Consider the following 23,443-nt stretch of genomic DNA (forward strand, 5'->3'; position numbering starts at 1 on the left):
CTTTTTTCTCTTGTGAGTAGGCTCTCTCGAAAAACGAGAAATGACCGCATCCGCCGTGCCAACTTTGTGAGATATGGAAGGTAATTAACAATCTCCACGTATAACCTTTCCAAAAGACAAAAAAATAAGAAAAAAAAATTAAACTGAAAAGAAAACAAGAGAAAAAAAATAAAAGAACAAAATAAGAGAGAAAATTTAAAAAATTAAAATTAAAGAAGAATTAAAAATGATCAGTTGGACTTCCCGGTTCTCAGTTGTCATCATAGTTTTCGAGTGACAAGTACATTTACAATCTTTGCTTGATTGAAAATAATCTGAAGACAGGTTTTAGTCCGTTAAACTGAATTTTCTTACTTCCCCTTTCTTTATTGATTTTTCGTGTGTTGCTGATACATCAATGACATCAATGTATATATGTGTGTACCGTATATGTAAACAAGATAGGAGCGTTACACGTGAGTTACATGTAAATAAATAAATATATATAGATATGTATTGTATCGAAATAGTTGTATACTGCGGAGAAATTTAATAAATATTCTGCATATTATTTAGTATTTTGCACAGGCGCTTAATTGGGGGCACAGACCCCCTTTTTTTCTAAATATTGTGTGTGTGTGTTTTTTTTTTATATGACGCCCTAGCTATTCTTGGAAAATTAGCGTATTAGAGGCATACAGTCCTATATACACTACTGATGGTAATATCGTATGGATAAGAGCAAGAACAAATTAAATAAATAAATTAAAGATGAAATATTAAACAGAATATTTTAACAAAAAAATAATAGATTAAAGGATGTCCATTCCCAAATTAGCGCCTGTGATAAATCGTTGCTCTAAGACTTCTATAACGAAACCAACACTATATATGTATGTGTGTGCATGTGTTGTTGTAGTATCGACCAAATATTTGCACTATCGTACAGTTTCCAACACGACACCCTTTGAAATCTTATTAAGAAATGTGATTTTTTTTTAATTAATTTATTGGATCAAATATCAACATCAACATGTGTTTATTATAAAAGAAATAAATTATATGTTCACAAAAATTAATCTGCTTTTATCTTAATATAAACGGACAATTTAAGAAAGGCTTGTTATAAATCATGTCAGTATCGAAGTTATGACTACTCAGTGGCGGATCCAGAGGGGGGCGTAGAGGGCGTACGCCCCCCCCCCCCCCCCCCCCCTTTTGCTTGAACTTTTTTTTTTTTTTTTTTTTGTAAAATGATGAATCAGACTTGACTTCGTGAACTTTGCCATTTCCTGGTCGTGTATTTAATTTTAAAGCGACAATTCTTTACTTATAAAGATATTTACTGTAATATATTATTGATTATGTCAGTCATGTGTTTCGCTACGGTGGAGTTGATCAGTACGTTTGAAACGTCACTCAGTCATTTTGAAATTCAAATAACAGTAACACATTGCTTAGGCGGAGGATGACAAGCATGACGCCTTCAAAGCGACAAAGGATTGAGCAAGAACGTATTGACTTCTATTTCATATTTCCACTCAACAGAAAGTAATACTCTATTACACTCTCATGAAAAAAAAAGTTCCACGGCAATATTATTTACCTACAAAAATATGTTTAACCCCACACGCCCCAGCCAATTAATAACATTGCTGAATAATGATCCCCAGTCAGTAAGCTCTAGATATGTTTAAAGTCTAAGGTACGGACCATTTGATTTGATAGGGCAGTCTGAGATATTTTAGAGAAAAAATTCTGACCCTGATTTTTGCCTTAAACAAAAATTCTGGCCGTATCTGTAATGAAAACAATTATCGTGTCCCCTTTTTGCTATAAGAAAAAAAAATCCAACAGAATTATTCAGCATTAAATGAACATGGTGAATAAAAAACGGGCGTAATTTTTTTTTGAGGGGTTTGCATGTAAATCCCATATCTGACCGGAATGTCTGTTTCGCCGAACTGATATACTGAATACTTTTTTCAAGACCCAACTGCAACCTGCCTGCTGGGTGTGGCCTTTATGTCTCCATTTGTCGACCGTCATTCACAACTTCGTTGTCATTTGATGAAGATTAAAAACATATTTGAAGATTAAAAACATATTTTGAAGATATATACCATGAGAAAAAAACCTAGCGAAAGGGAAGACCCCTTAGACCCCTCCCGCTTCGTACATTCGTAAATACATTTAACATTATCGACACAAAGTTACTTATTTAGGATACATCAATGGTAACATACTTATTTAGGATACATCAATGGTAACATACTTATTTAGGATACATCAATGGTAACATACTTGTTTAGGATACATCAGTGGTAACATACTTATTTAGGATACATCAATGGTAACATACTTATTTAGGATACATCAATGGTAACATACATCAATAGTAACATACTTATTTAGGATACATCAATGGTAACATACTTATTTAGGATACATCAATGGTATACTTGTTTAGGATACATCAATGGTAACATACTTGTTTAGGATACATCAATGGTAACATACTTATTTAGGATACATCAATGGTAACATACTTGTTTAGGATACATCAATGGTAACATACTTATTTAGGATACATCAATGGTAACATACTTGTTTAGGATACATCAATGGTAACATACTTGTTTAGGATACATCAATGGTCACATACTTGTTTAGGATACATCAATGGTAACATACTTGTTTAGGATACATCAATGGTAACAAACTTGTTTAGGATACATCAATGGTAACATACTTGTTTAGGATACATCAATGGTAACATACTTGTTTAGGATACATCAATGGTAACATACTTATTTAGGATACATCAGTGGTAGCATACTTGTTTAGGATACATCAATGGTAACATACTTATTTAGGATACATCAATGGTAACATACTTATTTAGGATACATCAATGGTAGCATACTTGTTTAGGATACATCAATGGTAACAAACTTGTTTAGGATACATCAATGGTAACATACTTGTTTAGGATACATCAATGGTAACATACTGGATTAGGATACATCAATGGTAACATACTTGTTTAGGATACATCAATGGTAACATACTTGTTTAGGATACATCAATGGTAACATACTTGTTTAGGATACATCAATGGTAACATACTTGTTTAGGATACATCAATGGTAACATACTTGTTTAGGATACATCAATGGTAACATACTTATTTAGGATACATCAATGGTAACATACTTGTTTAGGATACATCAATGGTAACTAGGATACATCAATGGTAACATACTTATTTAGGATACATCAATGGTAACATATTTGTTTAGGATACATCAATGGTAACATACTTATTTAGGATACATCAATGGTAACATACTTGTTTAGGATACATCAATGGTAACTAGGATACATCAATGGTAACATACTTATTTAGGATACATCAATGGTAACATATTTGTTTAGGATACATCAATGGTAACATACTTATTTAGGATACATCAATGGTAACATACTTGTTTAGGATACATCAATGGTAACATACTTATTTAGGATACATCAATGGTAACATACTTGTTTAGGATACATCAATGGTAACATACTTGTTTAGGATACATCAATGGTAACATACTTGTTTAGGATACATCAATGGTAACATACTTGTTTAGGATACATCAATGGTAACATACTTGTTTAGGATACATCAATGGTAACATACTTATTTAGGATACATCAATGGTAACATACTTATTTAGGATACATCAATGGTAACATACTTGTTTAGGATACATCAATGGTAACATACTTGTTTAGGATACATCAATGGTAACATACTTGTTTAGGATACATCAATGGTAACATACTTGTTTAGGATACATCAATGGTAACATACTTATTTAGGATACATCAATGGTAACATACTTGTTTAGGATACATCAATGGTAACATACTTGTTTAGGATACATCAATGGTAACATACTTGTTTAGGATACATCAATGGTAACATACTTGTTTAGGATACATCAATGGTAACATACTTATTTAGGATACATCAATGGTAACATACTTATTTAGGATACATCAATGGTAACATACTTGTTTAGGATACATCAATGGTAACATACTTGTTTAGGATACATCAATGGTAACATACTTGTTTAGGATACATCAATGGTCACATACTTATTTAGGATACATCAGTGGTCACATACTTGTTTAGGATACATCAATGGTCACATACTTATTTAGGATACATCAATGGTCACATACTTGTTTAGGATACATCAATGGTAACATACTTGTTTAGGATACATCAATGGTAACATACTTATTTAGGATACATCAATGGTAACATACTTATTTAGGATACATCAATGGTAACATACTTGTTTAGGATACATCAATGGTAACATACTTGTTTAGGATACATCAATGGTAGCATACTTGTTTAGGATACATCAATGGTAACATGCTTATTTAGGATACATCAATGGTAACATACTTATTTAGGATACATCAATGGTAACATACTTGTTTAGGATACATCAATGGTAACATACTTATTTAGGATACATCAATGGTAACATACTTATTTAGGATACATCAATGGTAACATACTTATTTAGGATACATCAATGGTAACATACATCAATAGTAACATACTTATTTAGGATACATCAATGGTAACATACTTATTTAGGATACATCAATGGTATACTTGTTTAGGATACATCAATGGTAACATACTTGTTTAGGATACATCAATGGTAACATACTTATTTAGGATACATCAATGGTAACATACTTGTTTAGGATACATCAATGGTAACATACTTGTTTAGGATACATCAATGGTAACATACTTATTTAGGATACATCAATGGTAACATACTTGTTTAGGATACATCAATGGTCACATACTTGTTTAGGATACATCAATGGTCACATACTTGTTTAGGATACATCAATGGTAACATACTTGTTTAGGATACATCAATGGTAACAAACTTGTTTAGGATACATCAATGGTAACATACTTGTTTAGGATACATCAATGGTAACATACTTGTTTAGGATACATTAATGGTAACATACTTATTTAGGATACATCAGTGGTAGCATACTTGTTTAGGATACATCAATGGTAACATACTTATTTAGGATACATCAATGGTAACATACTTATTTAGGATACATCAATGGTAACATACTTATTTAGGATACATCAATGGTAGCATACTTGTTTAGGATACATCAATGGTAACAAACTTGTTTAGGATACATCAATGGTAACATACTTGTTTAGGATACATCAATGGTAACATACTTGTTTAGGATACATCAATGGTAACATACTTGTTTAGGATACATCAATGGTAACATACTTGTTTAGGATACATCAATGGTAACATACTTGTTTAGGATACATCAATGGTAACATACTTGTTTAGGATACATCAATGGTAACATACTTGTTTAGGATACATCAATGGTCACATACTTGTTTAGGATACATCAATGGTAACATACTTGTTTAGGATACATCAATGGTAACAAACTTGTTTAGGATACATCAATGGTAACATACTTGTTTAGGATACATCAATGGTAACATACTTGTTTAGGATACATTAATGGTAACATACTTATTTAGGATACATCAGTGGTAGCATACTTGTTTAGGATACATCAATGGTAACATACTTATTTAGGATACATCAATGGTAACATACTTATTTAGGATACATCAATGGTAACATACTTATTTAGGATACATCAATGGTAGCATACTTGTTTAGGATACATCAATGGTAACAAACTTGTTTAGGATACATCAATGGTAACATACTTGTTTAGGATACATCAATGGTAACATACTTGTTTAGGATACATCAATGGTAACATACTTGTTTAGGATACATCAATGGTAACATACTTGTTTAGGATACATCAATGGTAACATACTTGTTTAGGATACATCAATGGTAACATACTTGTTTAGGATACATCAATGGTAACATACTTGTTTAGGATACATCAATGGTAACATACTTGTTTAGGATACATCAATGGTAACATACTTATTTAGGATACATCAATGGTAACATACTTGTTTAGGATACATCAATGGTAACTAGGATACATCAATGGTAACATACTTATTTAGGATACATCAATGGTAACATATTTGTTTAGGATACATCAATGGTAACATACTTATTTAGGATACATCAATGGTAACATACTTGTTTAGGATACATCAATGGTAACATACTTGTTTAGGATACATCAATGGTAACATACTTGTTTAGGATACATCAATGGTAACATACTTGTTTAGGATACATCAATGGTAACATACTTATTTAGGATACATCAATGGTAACATACTTATTTAGGATACATCAATGGTAACATACTTGTTTAGGATACATCAATGGTAACATACTTGTTTAGGATACATCAATGGTAACATACTTGTTTAGGATACATCAATGGTAACATACTTGTTTAGGATACATCAATGGTAACATACTTATTTAGGATACATCAATGGTAACATACTTATTTAGGATACATCAATGGTAACATACTTGTTTAGGATACATCAATGGTAACATACTTGTTTAGGATACATCAATGGTAACATACTTGTTTAGGATACATCAATGGTAACATACTTGTTTAGGATACATCAATGGTAACATACTTGTTTAGGATACATCAATGGTAACATACTTGTTTAGGATACATCAATGGTAACATACTTGTTTAGGATACATCAATGGTAACATACTTGTTTAGGATACATCAATGGTAACATACTTATTTAGGATACATCAATGGTAACATACTTATTTAGGATACATCAATGGTAACATACTTGTTTAGGATACATCAATGGTAACATACTTGTTTAGGATACATCAATGGTAACATACTTGTTTAGGATACATCAATGGTAACATACTTATTTAGGATACATCAGTGGTCACATACTTGTTTAGGATACATCAATGGTCACATACTTATTTAGGATACATCAATGGTCACATACTTGTTTAGGATACATCAATGGTCACATACTTGTTTAGGATACATCAATGGTAACATACTTATTTAGGATACATCAATGGTAACATACTTATTTAGGATACATCAATGGTAACATACTTGTTTAGGATACATCAATGGTAACATACTTGTTTAGGATACATCAATGGTAGCATACTTGTTTAGGATACATCAATGGTAACATGCTTATTTAGGATACATCAATGGTAACATACTTATTTAGGATACATCAATGGTAACATACTTGTTTAGGATACATCAATGGTAACATACTTATTTAGGATACATCAATGGTAACATACTTATTTAGGATACATCAATGGTAACATACTTATTTAGGATACATCAATGGTAACATACTTATTTAGGATACATCAATGGTAACATACATCAATAGTAACATACTTATTTAGGATACATCAATGGTAACATACTTATTTAGGATACATCAATGGTATACTTGTTTAGGATACATCAATGGTAACATACTTGTTTAGGATACATCAATGGTAACATACTTATTTAGGATACATCAATGGTAACATACTTGTTTAGGATACATCAATGGTAACATACTTGTTTAGGATACATCAATGGTAACATACTTATTTAGGATACATCAATGGTAACATACTTGTTTAGGATACATCAATGGTCACATACTTGTTTAGGATACATCAATGGTCACATACTTGTTTAGGATACATCAATGGTAACATACTTGTTTAGGATACATCAATGGTAACAAACTTGTTTAGGATACATCAATGGTAACATACTTGTTTAGGATACATCAATGGTAACATACTTGTTTAGGATACATTAATGGTAACATACTTATTTAGGATACATCAGTGGTAGCATACTTGTTTAGGATACATCAATGGTAACATACTTATTTAGGATACATCAATGGTAACATACTTATTTAGGATACATCAATGGTAACATACTTATTTAGGATACATCAATGGTAGCATACTTGTTTAGGATACATCAATGGTAACAAACTTGTTTAGGATACATCAATGGTAACATACTTGTTTAGGATACATCAATGGTAACATACTTGTTTAGGATACATCAATGGTAACATACTTGTTTAGGATACATCAATGGTAACATACTTGTTTAGGATACATCAATGGTAACATACTTGTTTAGGATACATCAATGGTAACATACTTGTTTAGGATACATCAATGGTAACATACTTGTTTAGGATACATCAATGGTAACATACTTGTTTAGGATACATCAATGGTAACATACTTGTTTAGGATACATCAATGGTAACTAGGATACATCAATGGTAACATACTTATTTAGGATACATCAATGGTAACATATTTGTTTAGGATACATCAATGGTAACATACTTATTTAGGATACATCAATGGTAACATACTTGTTTAGGATACATCAATGGTAACATACTTGTTTAGGATACATCAATGGTAACATACTTGTTTAGGATACATCAATGGTAACATACTTGTTTAGGATACATCAATGGTAACATACTTGTTTAGGATACATCAATGGTAACATACTTATTTAGGATACATCAATGGTAACATACTTATTTAGGATACATCAATGGTAACATACTTATTTAGGATACATCAATGGTAACATACTTGTTTAGGATACATCAATGGTAACATACTTGTTTAGGATACATCAATGGTAACATACTTGTTTAGGATACATCAATGGTAACATACTTGTTTAGGATACATCAATGGTAACATACTTGTTTAGGATACATCAATGGTAACATACTTGTTTAGGATACATCAATGGTAACATACTTATTTAGGATACATCAATGGTCACATACTTATTTAGGATACATCAATGGTCACATACTTGTTTAGGATACATCAATGGTAACATACTTATTTAGGATACATCAATGGTAACATACTTATTTAGGATACATCAATGGTAACATACTTGTTTAGGATACATCAATGGTAACATACTTGTTTAGGATACATCAATGGTAGCATACTTGTTTAGGATACATCAATGGTAACATACTTATTTAGGATACATCAATGGTAACATACTTATTTAGGATACATCAATGGTAACATACTTATTTAGGATACATCAATGGTAACATACTTATTTAGGATACATCAATGGTAACATACTTATTTAGGATACATCAATAGTAACATACTTATTTAGGATACATCAATGGTAACATACATCAATAGTAACATACTTATTTAGGATACATCAATTGATAACATACTTATTTAGGATACATCAATGGTATACTTGTTTAGGATACATCAATGGTAACATACTTGTTTAGGATACATCAATGGTAACATACTTATTTAGGATACATCAATGGTAACATACTTGTTTAGGATACATCAATGGTAACATACTTGTTTAGGATACATCAATGGTAACATACTTATTTAGGATACATCAATGGTAACATACTTGTTTAGGATACATCAATGGTAACATACTTGTTTAGGATACATCAATGGTCACATACTTGTTTAGGATACATCAATGGTAACATACTTATTTAGGATACATCAATGGGAACATACTTATTTAGGATACATCAATGGTATACTTGTTTAGGATACATCAATGGTAACATACTTATTTAGGATACATCAATGGTAACATACTTATTTAGGATACATCAATGGTAACATACTTGTTTAGGATACATCAATGGTAACTAGGATACATCAATGGTAACATACTTATTTAGGATACATCAATGGTAACATACTTGTTTAGGATACATCAATGGTAACATACTTATTTAGGATACATCAATGGTAACATACTTATTTAGGATACATCAATGGTAACATACTTGTTTAGGATACATCAATGGTAACATACTTGTTTAGGATACATCAATGGTAACATACTTGTTTAGGATACATCAATGGTAACATACTTGTTTAGGATACATCAATGGTAACAAACTTGTTTAGGATACATCAATGGTAACATACTTGTTTAGGATACATCAATGGTAACATACTTGTTTAGGATACATCAATGGTAACATACTTATTTAGGATACATCAGTGGTAACATACTTGTTTAGGATACATCAATGGTAACATACTTATTTAGGATACATCAATGGTCACATACTTATTTAGGATACATCAATGGTAACATACTTGTTTAGGATACATCAATGGTAACATACTTATTTAGGATACATCAATGGTAACATACTTGTTTAGGATACATCAATGGTAACATACTTGTTTAGGATACATCAATGGTAACATACTTGTAATGGTAACAAACTTGTTTAGGATACATCAATGGTCACATACTTGTTTAGGATACATCAATGGTAACATACTTATTTAGGATACATCAGTGGTAGCATACTTGTTTAGGATACATCAATGGTAACATACTTATTTAGGATACATCAATGGTAACATACTTATTTAGGATACATCAATGGTAGCATACTTGTTTAGGATACATCAATGGTAACAAACTTGTTTAGGATACATCAATGGTAACAAACTTGTTTAGGATACATCAATGGTAACAAACTTGTTTAGGATACATCAATGGTAACATACTTGTTTAGGATACATCAATGGTAACATACTTGTTTAGGATACATCAATGGTAACATACTTGTTTAGGATACATCAATGGTAACATACTTATTTAGGATACATCAATGGTATACTTGTTTAGGATACATCAATGGTAACATACTTATTTAGGATACATCAATGGTAACATACTTATTTAGGATACATCAATGGTAACATACTTGTTTAGGATACATCAATGGTAACTAGGATACATCAATGGTAACATACTTATTTAGGATACATCAATGGTAACATACTTGTTTAGGATACATCAATGGTAACATACTTATTTAGGATACATCAATGGTAACATACTTATTTAGGATACATCAATGGTAACATACTTGTTTAGGATACATCAATGGTAACATACTTGTTTAGGATACATCAATGGTAACATACTTGTTTAGGATACATCAATGGTAACATACTTGTTTAGGATACATCAATGGTAACAAACTTGTTTAGGATACATCAATGGTAACATACTTGTTTAGGATACATCAATGGTAACATACTTGTTTAGGATACATCAATGGTAACATACTTATTTAGGATACATCAGTGGTAACATACTTGTTTAGGATACATCAATGGTAACATACTTATTTAGGATACATCAATGGTCACATACTTATTTAGGATACATCAATGGTAACATACTTGTTTAGGATACATCAATGGTAACATACTTATTTAGGATACATCAATGGTAACATACTTGTTTAGGATACATCAATGGTAACATACTTGTTTAGGATACATCAATGGTAACATACTTGTTTAGGATACATCAATGGTAGCATACTTGTTTAGGATACATCAATGGTAACATACTTATTTAGGATACATCAATGGTAACATACTTATTTAGGATACATCAATGGTAACATACTTGTTTAGGATACATCAATGGTAACATACTTATTTAGGATACATCAATGGTAACATACTTATTTAGGATACATCAATGGTAACATACTTATTTAGGATACATCAATGGTCACATACTTGTTTAGGATACATCAATGGTAACAAACTTGTTTAGGATACATCAATGGTCACATACTTGTTTAGGATACATCAATGGTAACATACTTATTTAGGATACATCAGTGGTAGCATACTTGTTTAGGATACATCAATGGTAACATACTTATTTAGGATACATCAATGGTAACATACTTATTTAGGATACATCAATGGTAGCATACTTGTTTAGGATACATCAATGGTAACAAACTTGTTTAGGATACATCAATGGTAACAAACTTGTTTAGGATACATCAATGGTAACAAACTTGTTTAGGATACATCAATGGTAACATACTTGTTTAGGATACATCAATGGTAACATACTTGTTTAGGATACATCAATGGTAACATACTTGTTTAGGATACATCAATGGTAACATACTTGTTTAGGATACATCAATGGTAACATACTTGTTTAGGATACATCAATGGTAACATACTTGTTTAGGATACATCAATGGTAACATACTTATTTAGGATACATCAATGGTAACATACTTATTTAGGATACATCAATGGTAACATACTTGTTTAGGATACATCAATGGTAACTAGGATACATCAATGGTAACATACTTATTTAGGATACATCAATGGTAACATATTTGTTTAGGATACATCAATGGTAACATACTTATTTTGGATACATCAATGGTAACATACTTATTTAGGATACATCAATGGTAACATACTTGTTTAGGATACATCAATGGTAACATACTTGTTTAGGATACATCAATGGTAACATACTTGTTTAGGATACATCAATGGTAACATACTTGTTTAGGATACATCAATGGTAACATACTTATTTAGGATACATCAATGGTAACATACTTATTTAGGATACATCAATGGTAACATACTTGTTTAGGATACATCAATGGTAACATACTTGTTTAGGATACATCAATGGTAACATACTTGTTTAGGATACATCAATGGTAACATACTTGTTTAGGATACATCAATGGTAACATACTTGTTTAGGATACATCAATGGTAACATACTTATTTAGGATACATCAGTGGTAACATACTTGTTTAGGATACATCAATGGTCACATACTTATTTAGGATACATCAATGGTCACATACTTGTTTAGGATACATCAATGGTAACATACTTGTTTAGGATACATCAATGGTAACATACTTATTTAGGATACATCAATGGTAACATACTTATTTAGGATACATCAATGGTAACATACTTGTTTAGGATATCAATGGTAGCATACTTGTTTAGGATACATCAATGGTAACATACTTATTTAGGATACATCAATGGTAACATACTTATTTAGGATACATCAATGGTAACATACTTGTTTAGGATACATCAATGGTAACATACTTATTTAGGATACATCAATGGTAACATACTTATTTAGGATACATCAATGGTAACATACTTATTTAGGATACATCAATAGTAACATACTTATTTAGGATACATCAATGGTAACATACATCAATAGTAACATACTTATTTAGGATACATCAATGGTAACATACTTATTTAGGATACATCAATGGTAACATACTTATTTAGGATACATCAATGGTAACATACTTATTTAGGATACATCAATAGTAACATACTTATTTAGGATACATCAATGGTAACATACATCAATAGTAACATACTTATTTAGGATACATCAATGGTAACATACTTATTTAGGATACATCAATGGTATACTTGTTTAGGATACATCAATGGTAACATACTTGTTTAGGATACATCAATGGTAACATACTTATTTAGGATACATCAATGGTAACATACTTGTTTAGGATACATCAATGGTAACATACTTGTTTAGGATACATCAATGGTAACATACTTATTTAGGATACATCAATGGTAACATACTTGTTTAGGATACATCAATGGTAACATACTTGTTTAGGATACATCAATGGTCACATACTTGTTTAGGATACATCAATGGTAACATACTTATTTAGGATACATCAATGGTAACATACTTATTTAGGATACATCAATGGTATACTTGTTTAGGATACATCAATGGTAACATACTTATTTAGGATACATCAATGGTAACATACTTATTTAGGATACATCAATGGTAACATACTTATTTTTATGATGATAAATATAAAAAAAAAAATAAGGAGTTGTGATATATATAAACATGATAAAGGCGGTGTTCAAAAGTCGTAAATCGATTGAGGGAAAACAAATCCGGGTTACAAACTAAAACCGAGGGAAACACATCAACTATAAGAGGAAAACAAAAGAACAACAGGAACACTGAAGAGCAACAAAAACAAACGCCAACATACATATATATATAGAAACGAACTATTTGATAACAATTGCCATATTCCTGACTTGGTACAGGACATTTTAAGAAAAAAATTTGCCAATGAGACAACTATCCACCAGAGACCATATGACGTAGATTTTTAAAGCATTTATAGGTCACGTACGATCTTCAACGATGAGTAAAACCTACATATACAGTCTTGTCTGGTCTCGCTTTGCCTTTACAATCAAAATAACGCGTTGCCTGATCTTCCACGATCAATTTTGATTAAAAATCAACAAAATCCTTCTTTTAAAAATAATAATCTTAACCTTTTCAAGGAAATCATCTCTTCCATTTTACTATACTATCTGACAGACAAAAGATTTATTTTCAAATGTATCATGATTAATTCGAATGTGAACAATTTAGATCCAAAACGTCTTTTTTTTAAATTCGCATAAGGTTATGTGTCGCCTTTTTTTTTATGAATACTCTTTTGGTAGTACTGATTTGTCCATAATATTCCAATCCGTACTACGCACGGCTAAGATGAGCTGCTTTTAAAAGTAAAATTTGAAATCATAAATCCGACTGATTTTTATACGCCCGTCAAATTTTTGACGGGACGTATTATGTTATACAAATGTCCGGCGTCCGTCCATCTGTCTGTCCGTCTGTCCGTCTGTCCGTCTGTCTGTCCGTCTGTCTGTCCGGCGTAAACATGTCGCACCGTAACTTGAGAATGACTTATCCAAATTACATGAAACTTAACATAGTTGTTTCTTATGATGGTCAAATGATCTGTATACTTTTTGGTGAAAATAAGATTAAAACTTTTTGAGTTACGGGACTTAGTAACTAAAACAGGTGTGTGTTTTTTTTTCACATGTCACGCCGTATCTCAAAAACAATTTAGGATTATTGCTTAAAACTTTACACACTTCTTAGTTATATTAATCTTAAGATCTGTATACTTTTTGGTGATGATTCAAAATTTTATTTTTGAGTTATTGAGTATTTTGTTAAAAAAGGGGGAGGGGTTTTTCACATGTCGCGTTGTATCTCAAAAACAGTTTATGATTATTGCTTAAAACTTTACACACTTCTTAGTTATATTAATCTTAAGATCTGTATACTTTTTGGTGATGATTCAAAATTTCATTTTTGAGATATTGAGTATTTTGTAAAAAAAGGGGGAGGGGTTTTTCACATGGCGCGCCATATCTCAAAAATGATTTATGATTATTGCTTAAAATTTTACACACTTCTTAGTTATATTAATCTAAAGATCCGTATACTTTTTGGTTTTGATTCAAAATTTTTTTTTTGAGATATCGATTTTTTTTTTTTAAAAGAGGTGTTTTCACATGTCGCGCCGTATCTCAAAAACTATTTATGATTATTGCTTAAAATTTTACACACTTCTTAGTTATATTAATCTAAATATCTGTATACTTTTTGGTTTTGATTCAAAATTTTATTTTAGAGATATTGAGTTTTTTGTAAAAAAAAAAGGGGGGTTTTCGCATGTCACGCCGTATGTCAGAAACTATTTATGCTTATTGCATAAAAATTCACACACAAGACGACGGGCGTATCATGCGCTCATGGCGCAGCTGTTTATTAATATATAGGCATAGTTAGCATTGTTTATTCTGTTTTTATTATCAGTTACGCATAATGAGTTTAATGACTATGTGAGAGCATAGACTGCATGGGACCAGTGAAGTGACCTTATATGAAATGAGGACCCAGGCATAGATAAATGTATGTGGTTGTTATGTATACGCATTCGAGTTTGACCATGGAAGTAATATCTGCTTAAACCAACAAAAATTACCAGCTAGACAAGATCTATAAATAAGTCAACATGACTTAATTCATCCGTCTACTCATTACAGGAGTTTTTGCCCTTCAATGGCGTTTTTCTCTATTTTTGTGTGTTGGCTATAATCTTGAAAACTATAATGGAATGAAAGAAACTTGATCCATCAAAATGATCAGCTATACAAGATCTCCAAATAAGTCATAACAAGTGAAATCATCAGTAGACTACTTATAGGAGTTTTTGCCCTTTAATTACGATTTACTCAAAAGGTTGACTGGGTTACTTGAAAAAATTTGTCATCCCTAGACTACTCCCGTTCGGCAGTTGAGCTAAAGTTTGGTGTTCGTTTGGCTGTGCGAGAGGTTTAAATACGTAAATGTGCCCGGTCGGAATGGGGACATTTAATCCGATGCGTCGTTACGATATGACGAGTTTCACTCAGTCTCGGTGATTTGAAAAACCCTTGCAGCAACTCTCTTAGTGGCCTCGAAGATAGCCGTTTTCAAGGCAATACTTCTGACCCATATCCAACAATTTCCAGTCCTTCATCCCGGTCGACTTTCGATAATCCAACAATGTAAGATCTACGTTTAAGTCAAAATTATCGAAATTGTCATACGACTCCTTAGGGGACGACCATTTGATATTCTGGGGGTGGTGACAGGAGGATTGTTTTGTGGATTGACTATTCGTTTTTATCAGTTCCTATGTATGCTTATTATTTTCACTTTTGTACCCAACTGTTTCCTGGATTTTGTGTTGCAGAACATTTATTTTCACTTTTGTACCCAACTGTTTCCTGGATTTTGTGTTGCAGAATATTTATTTTCACCCTGTTTAATGCAAGGTCATATATTTTCAGCTCTTACCAGGCTAGGATATTCATTTTCAAAATCTTCCTCCCCACAGAAAAATAAACGGTCGTCCCCTTATGGGAAATCGTTACTCAGATAAAAGGTGAATCAAAGGTCATGACAGCATTTTGGGCCAGGTAAAAATTCTGAGACTTCCATATATGTGTCAATAATTGTCTCAGATTCTCATTACCTTTTTCATTGGTCTGTTTCATTGCAGAAGTGACATGTGATTACAACTTAGTTCCATAATGAAATCTGCGACATACTACAGCAAGACCCGAATATTAATATGTACCATCTGTCTGTCTTCTGCTATTCTCCTAATTATATTGCTGTTTCCTAAGTCGACAGAACCATTGTATACACCCTTTGAAGGAAACCCACATGATGAGGAAATAATGACAAGATTGAATCATGAAAAAGTTAGAATGGATAACGAACAGATGGTCCGTATAATACGGGAGCATTTTATAGAGCCGCCATCAACACGACCATATCAACTTGACAATCCGGAAAAGTTGGATTTCTCCAGTGGTCAAGCTCCATTTGTTGACAACCGACTTGGTTTCATGGTAAGATATAAAACTAAGTTCAGACATTTCTGTATCATGTCCACTTTTTTCTTCGCATCACGGTGCGAAGTTTCAGAATACGATATTCATGCCATATTGAAATTATTACGTAACAAACATTGGTTCTCATTGGTTGCCGTATATGGTGTGGGAAGGATTCTATTGGCTAGAATATTGTCTATGTACATTTTGAACTAGAGCAGATCCAAGTTTAATCATTATCATTATTCCCGCTTCGGCCTGGGATTAATAGATTCATGTACGAGTCCCAGGTTTGACAAAGGAATTTTATAGTTACGTATTGCTTCAACCTAGGAAGATGATAACTAATATATTATAACCCACCTTCGACTAAAGTGTAGTAGTATTTCTTCTTCTCATATATATTTCCTTGTCGGTGTCAAGTTTTTTCTTCTTTTGACACTAACAAGCCATTTTGCCTGAATGTGTACTACCATGAGATGGTGTGTGATGTTTCAACAAGTCCTTCCTGTGACCCTGACGTTAACCAATTGGTAAAAGTAGTTATTTTTCAGTACATTTCTAAGTGGAGCAGGATCTGTTTACGCCTCCGGAGCACCTGAGATCATTCCTTGATTTTGGTGGGTGCGTGTTTTCTAATTTTAGTTTTCTATGTTGTGTATACTGTAGTCTGTCTTTTTGGTCATTTTTCGTTTTTGTCATGATTATGTCATATAAAAATAAGATGTGGTATGATTGTCAATGAGACAACTCTGCACAAGAGATCAAATGACATAGAAATTAACAACTATAGGTCACCGTACGGCCTTCAACAAGGAGCAAAACCCATACCACATAGTTGTCAGTTTGTCATCAACTTATGAGTTTGAATATAATTCTAGTATCTTCCACCTTTCTTTATCTTATCCTTTAACTTAGCCTTTCTTTATTTTGCACATTTGCACATGAGTGCAACGTTTGAAGACAGATGCTCTTGTACAATGTACCATTGAAGATGGCCTCTGACTTTGACCTTTTCTACAAGGTTCAATAAAAGATTTTTAGGAACAGGAAACCACATATATTCTTGTTTCAATGGAAAATGAAAAAAAATCTGGTACAATGTCTAAAGGTATTGATCCTTTTGAAAAGGCATAATTTGATTTTTTTTCTTTTTAATATACAATGTTTCAAGATAAAAAAAGTTTCAATTTGTGAGAAACTAAAATTGTATTTCTGCAAAGAAATAGAAAAATCAGTGCATGTAAGAACCAATTTTGTTCTGAAACTGTATGATTTTATGTGTTTGAATGATTTGCAGGAAGGTGGGTTTTACATAGAATGTGGTGCTTTGAATGGAGAAAGAAGATCAAACACACTGTTTTTTGAACGCCACAGAAAATGGAATGGAGTGTTAATAGAAGCTGATCCTTCTAATTATGCCGAACTTAAAAGAAAACACAGAAAAGCTTTTACAATGAATGCTTGTTTAAACCCATATCCGTATCCTGCAAAGGTATGATAACAACATAATAAATATAAGCAATAGTTAGAAAAAAAGGTTAACAAATATACTTTTGATCTTATTGCCAATCTCTAATTCTACTGCACCAAGCGCTACTGGTCATTTTGGAAATACCAATTTCGCAGAGAAAATGTTATGAAGACTTGGTTTAATTAAACTTTCAATTTCCCTATTCATCAATGAAAATGTATCAATTTGTGCATTACATTTTATTGAGACAGGGATCAGTTCATGTCATGGGTGCATCATATTTTATTGAGACTTGGATCGGTTCTTGTCATTGGTACATCACATTTTATTGAAACAGGGATCGGTTCTTGTCATTGGTGCATCAAATTTTAATGAGACAGGGATCAGTTCATGTCATTTGTTTTATTTAGACAGGGATCGGTTCATGTCATTGGTGCATCACATTTTATTGAGACAGGGATTAGTTCATGTCATTTGTGCATCACATTTTATTGAGACAGGGATCAGTTCATGTCATTTGTGCATCATATTTTATTGAGACTGGGATCATTTCATGTCATTGGTGCATCACATTTTATTGAGACAAGGATCGGTTCTTGTCATTGGTGCATCACATTTTAATGAGACAGGGATGAGTTCATGTCATTGGTGCATCACATTTTAATGAGACAGGGATGAGTTCATGTAATTGGTGCATCACATTTTAATGAGACAGGGATTAGTTCATGTCATTGGTGCATCACATTTTATTGAGACAGGGATCGGTTATTGTCATTTGTGCATCACATTTTATTGAGACAGGGATCGGTTATTGTCATTGGTGCATCACATTTTATTGAGTAAGGGATCAGTTCATGTCATTTGTGCATCACATTTTATTGAGACAAGGATCGGTTCTTGTCATTGGTGCATCACATTTTATTGAGACAGGGATCGGTTCTTGTCATTGGTGCATCACATTTTAATGAGACAGGGATCAGTTCATGTCATTGGTGCATCACATTTTATTAAGACAGGGATCAGTTCATGTCAATTGTGCATCACATTTTATTAAGACAGGGATCAGTTCATGCCATTTGTTTCATTTAGACAGGGATCGGTTCATGTCATTGGTGCATCACATTTATTGAGACAGCTAGGGATCAGTTCATGTCATTGGTGCATCACATTTTATTAAGACTTGGATCGGTTCTTGTCATTGGTACATCACATTTTATTGAAACAGGGATCGGTTCTTGTCATTGGTGCATCAAATTTTAATGAGACAGGGATCAGTTCATGTCATTTGTTTTATTTAGACAGGGATCGGTTCATGTCATTAGTGCATCACATTTTATTGAGACAGGGATCAGTTCATGTCATTTGTGCATCACATTTTATTGAGACAGGGATCATTTCATGTCATTGGTGCATCACATTTTATTGCGACAAGGATCGGTTCTTGTCATTGGTGCATCATATTTTAATGAGACAGGGATTAGTTCATGTCATTGCTGCATCACATTTTAATGAGACAGGGATTAGTTCATGTCATTGGTGCATCACATTTTATTGAGACAGGGATCGGTTATTGTCATTTGTGCATCACATTTTATTGAGATAGGGATCGGTTCTTGTCATTGGTGCATCACATTTTAATGGGACAGGGATCAGTTCATGACATTGGTGCATCACATTTTATTAAGACAGGGATCAGTTATTGTCATTTGTGCATCACATTTTATTGAGACAGGGATCGGTTATTGTCATTGGTGCATCACATTTTATTGAGACAGGGATCAGTTCATGTCATTGGTGCATCACATTTTATTGAGACAGGGAGCGGTTATTGTCATTTGTGCATCACATTTTATTGAGACAGGGATCGGTTATTGTCATTGGTGCATCACATTTTATTGAGACAGGGATCAGTTCATGTCATTTGTGCATCACATTTTATTGAGACAAGGATCGGTTCTTGTCATTGGTGCATCACATTTTATTGAGACAGGAATCGGGTATTGTCATTGGTGCATCACATTTTATTGAGACAGGGATCGGTTCTTGTCATTGGTGCATCACATTTTATTGAGACAGGGATCAGTTCATGTCATTGGTGCATCACATTTTATTAAGACAGGGATCAGTTCATGACATTGGTGCATCACATTTTATTAAGACAGGGATCGGTTATTGTCATTTGTGCATCACATTTTATTGAGACAGGGATCGGTTATTGTCATTGGTGCATCACATTTTATTGAGACAGGGATCAGTTCATGTCATTGGTGCATCACATTTTAATGAGACAGGGAGCGGTTATTGTCATTTGTGCATCACATTTTATTGAGACAGGGATCGGTTATTGTCATTGGTGCATCACATTTTATTGAGACAGGGATCAGTTCATGTCATTTGTGCATCACATTTTATTGAGACAAGGATGGGTTCTTGTCATTGGTGCATCACATTTTATTGAGACTGGGATCGGGTATTGTCATTGGTGCATCACATTTTATTGAGACAGGGATCGGTTCTTGTCATTGGTGCATCACATTTTAATGAGACAGGGATCAGTTCATGTCATTGGTGCATCACATTTTATTAAGACAGGGATCAGTTCATGTCAATTGTGCATCACATTTTATTAAGACAGGGATCAGTTCATGCCATTTGTTTCATTTAGACAGGGATCGGTTCATGTCATTGGTGCATCACATTTTATTGAGACAGCGATCAGTTCATGTCATTTGTGCATCACATTTTATTGAGACAAGGATCAGTTCATGTCATTTGTGCATCACATTTCGTTGAGACAGAGATCAGTTCATGTCATATGTCATGTCATTTGTGCATCACATTTTATTGAGACAGGGATTGGTTCATGTCATTTGTGCATAACATTTTATTGAGACAGGTATCAGTTCATATCATTGGTGAATCACATATTATTGAGACAAGGATCGGTTCATGTCATTTGTGCATCACATTTTATTGAGACAGGGATCAGTTCATGTCATTGGTGCATCACATTTTATTGAGACAGGGATCGGTTCATGTCATTTGTGCATCACATTTTATTGAGACAGGTATCAGTTTATGTCATTTGTGCATCACATTTTACTGAGACAAGGATCCGTTCACGTCATTTGATTAAAAAACTATTTAATCAGTAGTTACTATAAATAGTACATCTCCTGAACATTTCATGGTAAAATTGTTTGATGGTCTAGCAAATTAAAAGAGAAGATAAACAACTTGAAGGAATGAAACACATCATGATCGTGTCTGAAATTCATGAAAACATTTTACTTTACATCAAATCAACAGCTTGTACTGCGTTTTATTTGGCCATAAAGTTTGATTTTGAAATTTATATATTTATTTTAATAAAATCAACAGAAATGTATATTCTTAATCAAACTTAGATATTGATGGTCAACTAATGTTTATCTTGAGGTTTGCCATTGATCATTCAAAAATAAAAATAAAAATAAAAAATGTGAGAGACAGCAGCTGTTGAGATGAAAAGCAACAATAGCAACAACTATAAAAAGTTGGAATTTGGCTATTTTTGCAGCCTTCGGTCAGATATGTACAGTTAAACCCATATTTACACTACTTACTCTTAGAATAGTTTTTTTTCCATACCATAAGTCTGTACAACAATAAGTTGCTTTATGTATTTTCACTTATTCCGATATAATTCTGTTTTAGCTCAAATTCAACAAAGCATCCAACATGGGACGAGTAGTTCATGATTTGTCAGTACAGAACTGGTTGAAGCAATGGAAACTTCAAGAAAACATGATAGAGGTCCAATGCTTTCCACTTTACTCAATACTCCTCTCTCTCAATCAGACGACAGTTGATTTTTTTAGTCTGGATGTTGAAGGTGATGAACTGAGAGTCCTGAAAACAATTCCTTTTGACAAAGTTAATATTAAAATGGTGACTGTGGAATATATTAACCAACCAGGCAGTGTTGGTGATTTAAATGAGTTCATGGTCGAGAAAGGATATGAACCATTGATAAAGATGCATAAGGATGATGGAACAGTGACTGATGTTATATACCAGAAAAAGTCTTGATGTGTAGGTTTAATTAGTGAGGACACGATGTAATCCATTGGAGAAAGCATTGCAGAATAGCCTCAATCAAGGGAAGAAAGGCAGTGAATATTACAAGGCATTTATTTCATTGAAGGTTCATTGTCATCCAGGAATCTATTGATCAACTGTTATACATGTGTTCTATAGGTGCTCATGATTCATTCAACTTTTTTTTATTGGAGCAGATTTATGTACTGACTAAGTGACTGTGACATATCATTAAAATTTTTAATTTTTTTTTTATTAAAATTGTTTAATTGTTGTTTGACCCTATATTATTTTCAGATCCATTAAGAGTTGTCCTCCAGCAGTGTGAACCCTTTGAGGACATAGTAGTGTAATAGCCTTTGTCCATCTGTATTACACTAATACTCAGAGACAGTTTGTCCAAAATCTTTTATACTTAGGATTTTTTATAAATTTTCTCGTGACTTCTTGCTTCTTTTTTTTTACCATTGTAACACCATGACACCTTGTAAATGCAGTGTCTCTGTTAAACAGAAAGCTTTCCTACTGTTAGTCCTTTAACAGTCATATCAGCTTATCAATGTTGGATTTTCAAATAATTTAGCCTCTAGCACGGCTAAAGAGACCCTTCTGAAAATATTTGCTTGAAGCGTACTTTGTATGACAATTTCATCATGTGTAGTTGACCTTGATATATTGTCATTT

General features: G+C 32.4%; 1 protein-coding gene across 2 annotated transcripts; it reads left to right on the forward strand.

The window, feature by feature from the left end:
* The first annotated feature begins 377 nt into the window (after positions 1-377).
* Positions 378-23,032, forward strand: LOC127731203 (uncharacterized). Of its 2 annotated transcripts, none has more exons than XM_052240158.1 (4): positions 378-466; positions 16,869-17,223; positions 18,506-18,700; positions 22,376-23,032. In XM_052240158.1, the coding sequence occupies exons 2-4, from the start codon at positions 16,900-16,902 to the stop codon at positions 22,748-22,750; spliced, it is 894 nt and encodes a 297-aa protein (XP_052096118.1). In that variant the 5' UTR covers positions 378-466; positions 16,869-16,899; the 3' UTR covers positions 22,751-23,032. The 2 variants fall into 2 exon arrangements, with proteins under 2 accessions (XP_052096118.1, XP_052096117.1); XM_052240157.1 differs by having other exon boundaries at positions 378-455.
* Positions 23,033-23,443: the final 411 nt, after the last annotated feature.

Source organism: Mytilus californianus, unplaced genomic scaffold (assembly GCF_021869535.1).
Source record: "Mytilus californianus isolate M0D057914Y unplaced genomic scaffold, xbMytCali1.0.p SCAF_2, whole genome shotgun sequence".
Classification (NCBI taxonomy): Eukaryota; Metazoa; Mollusca; class Bivalvia; order Mytilida; family Mytilidae; genus Mytilus; species Mytilus californianus.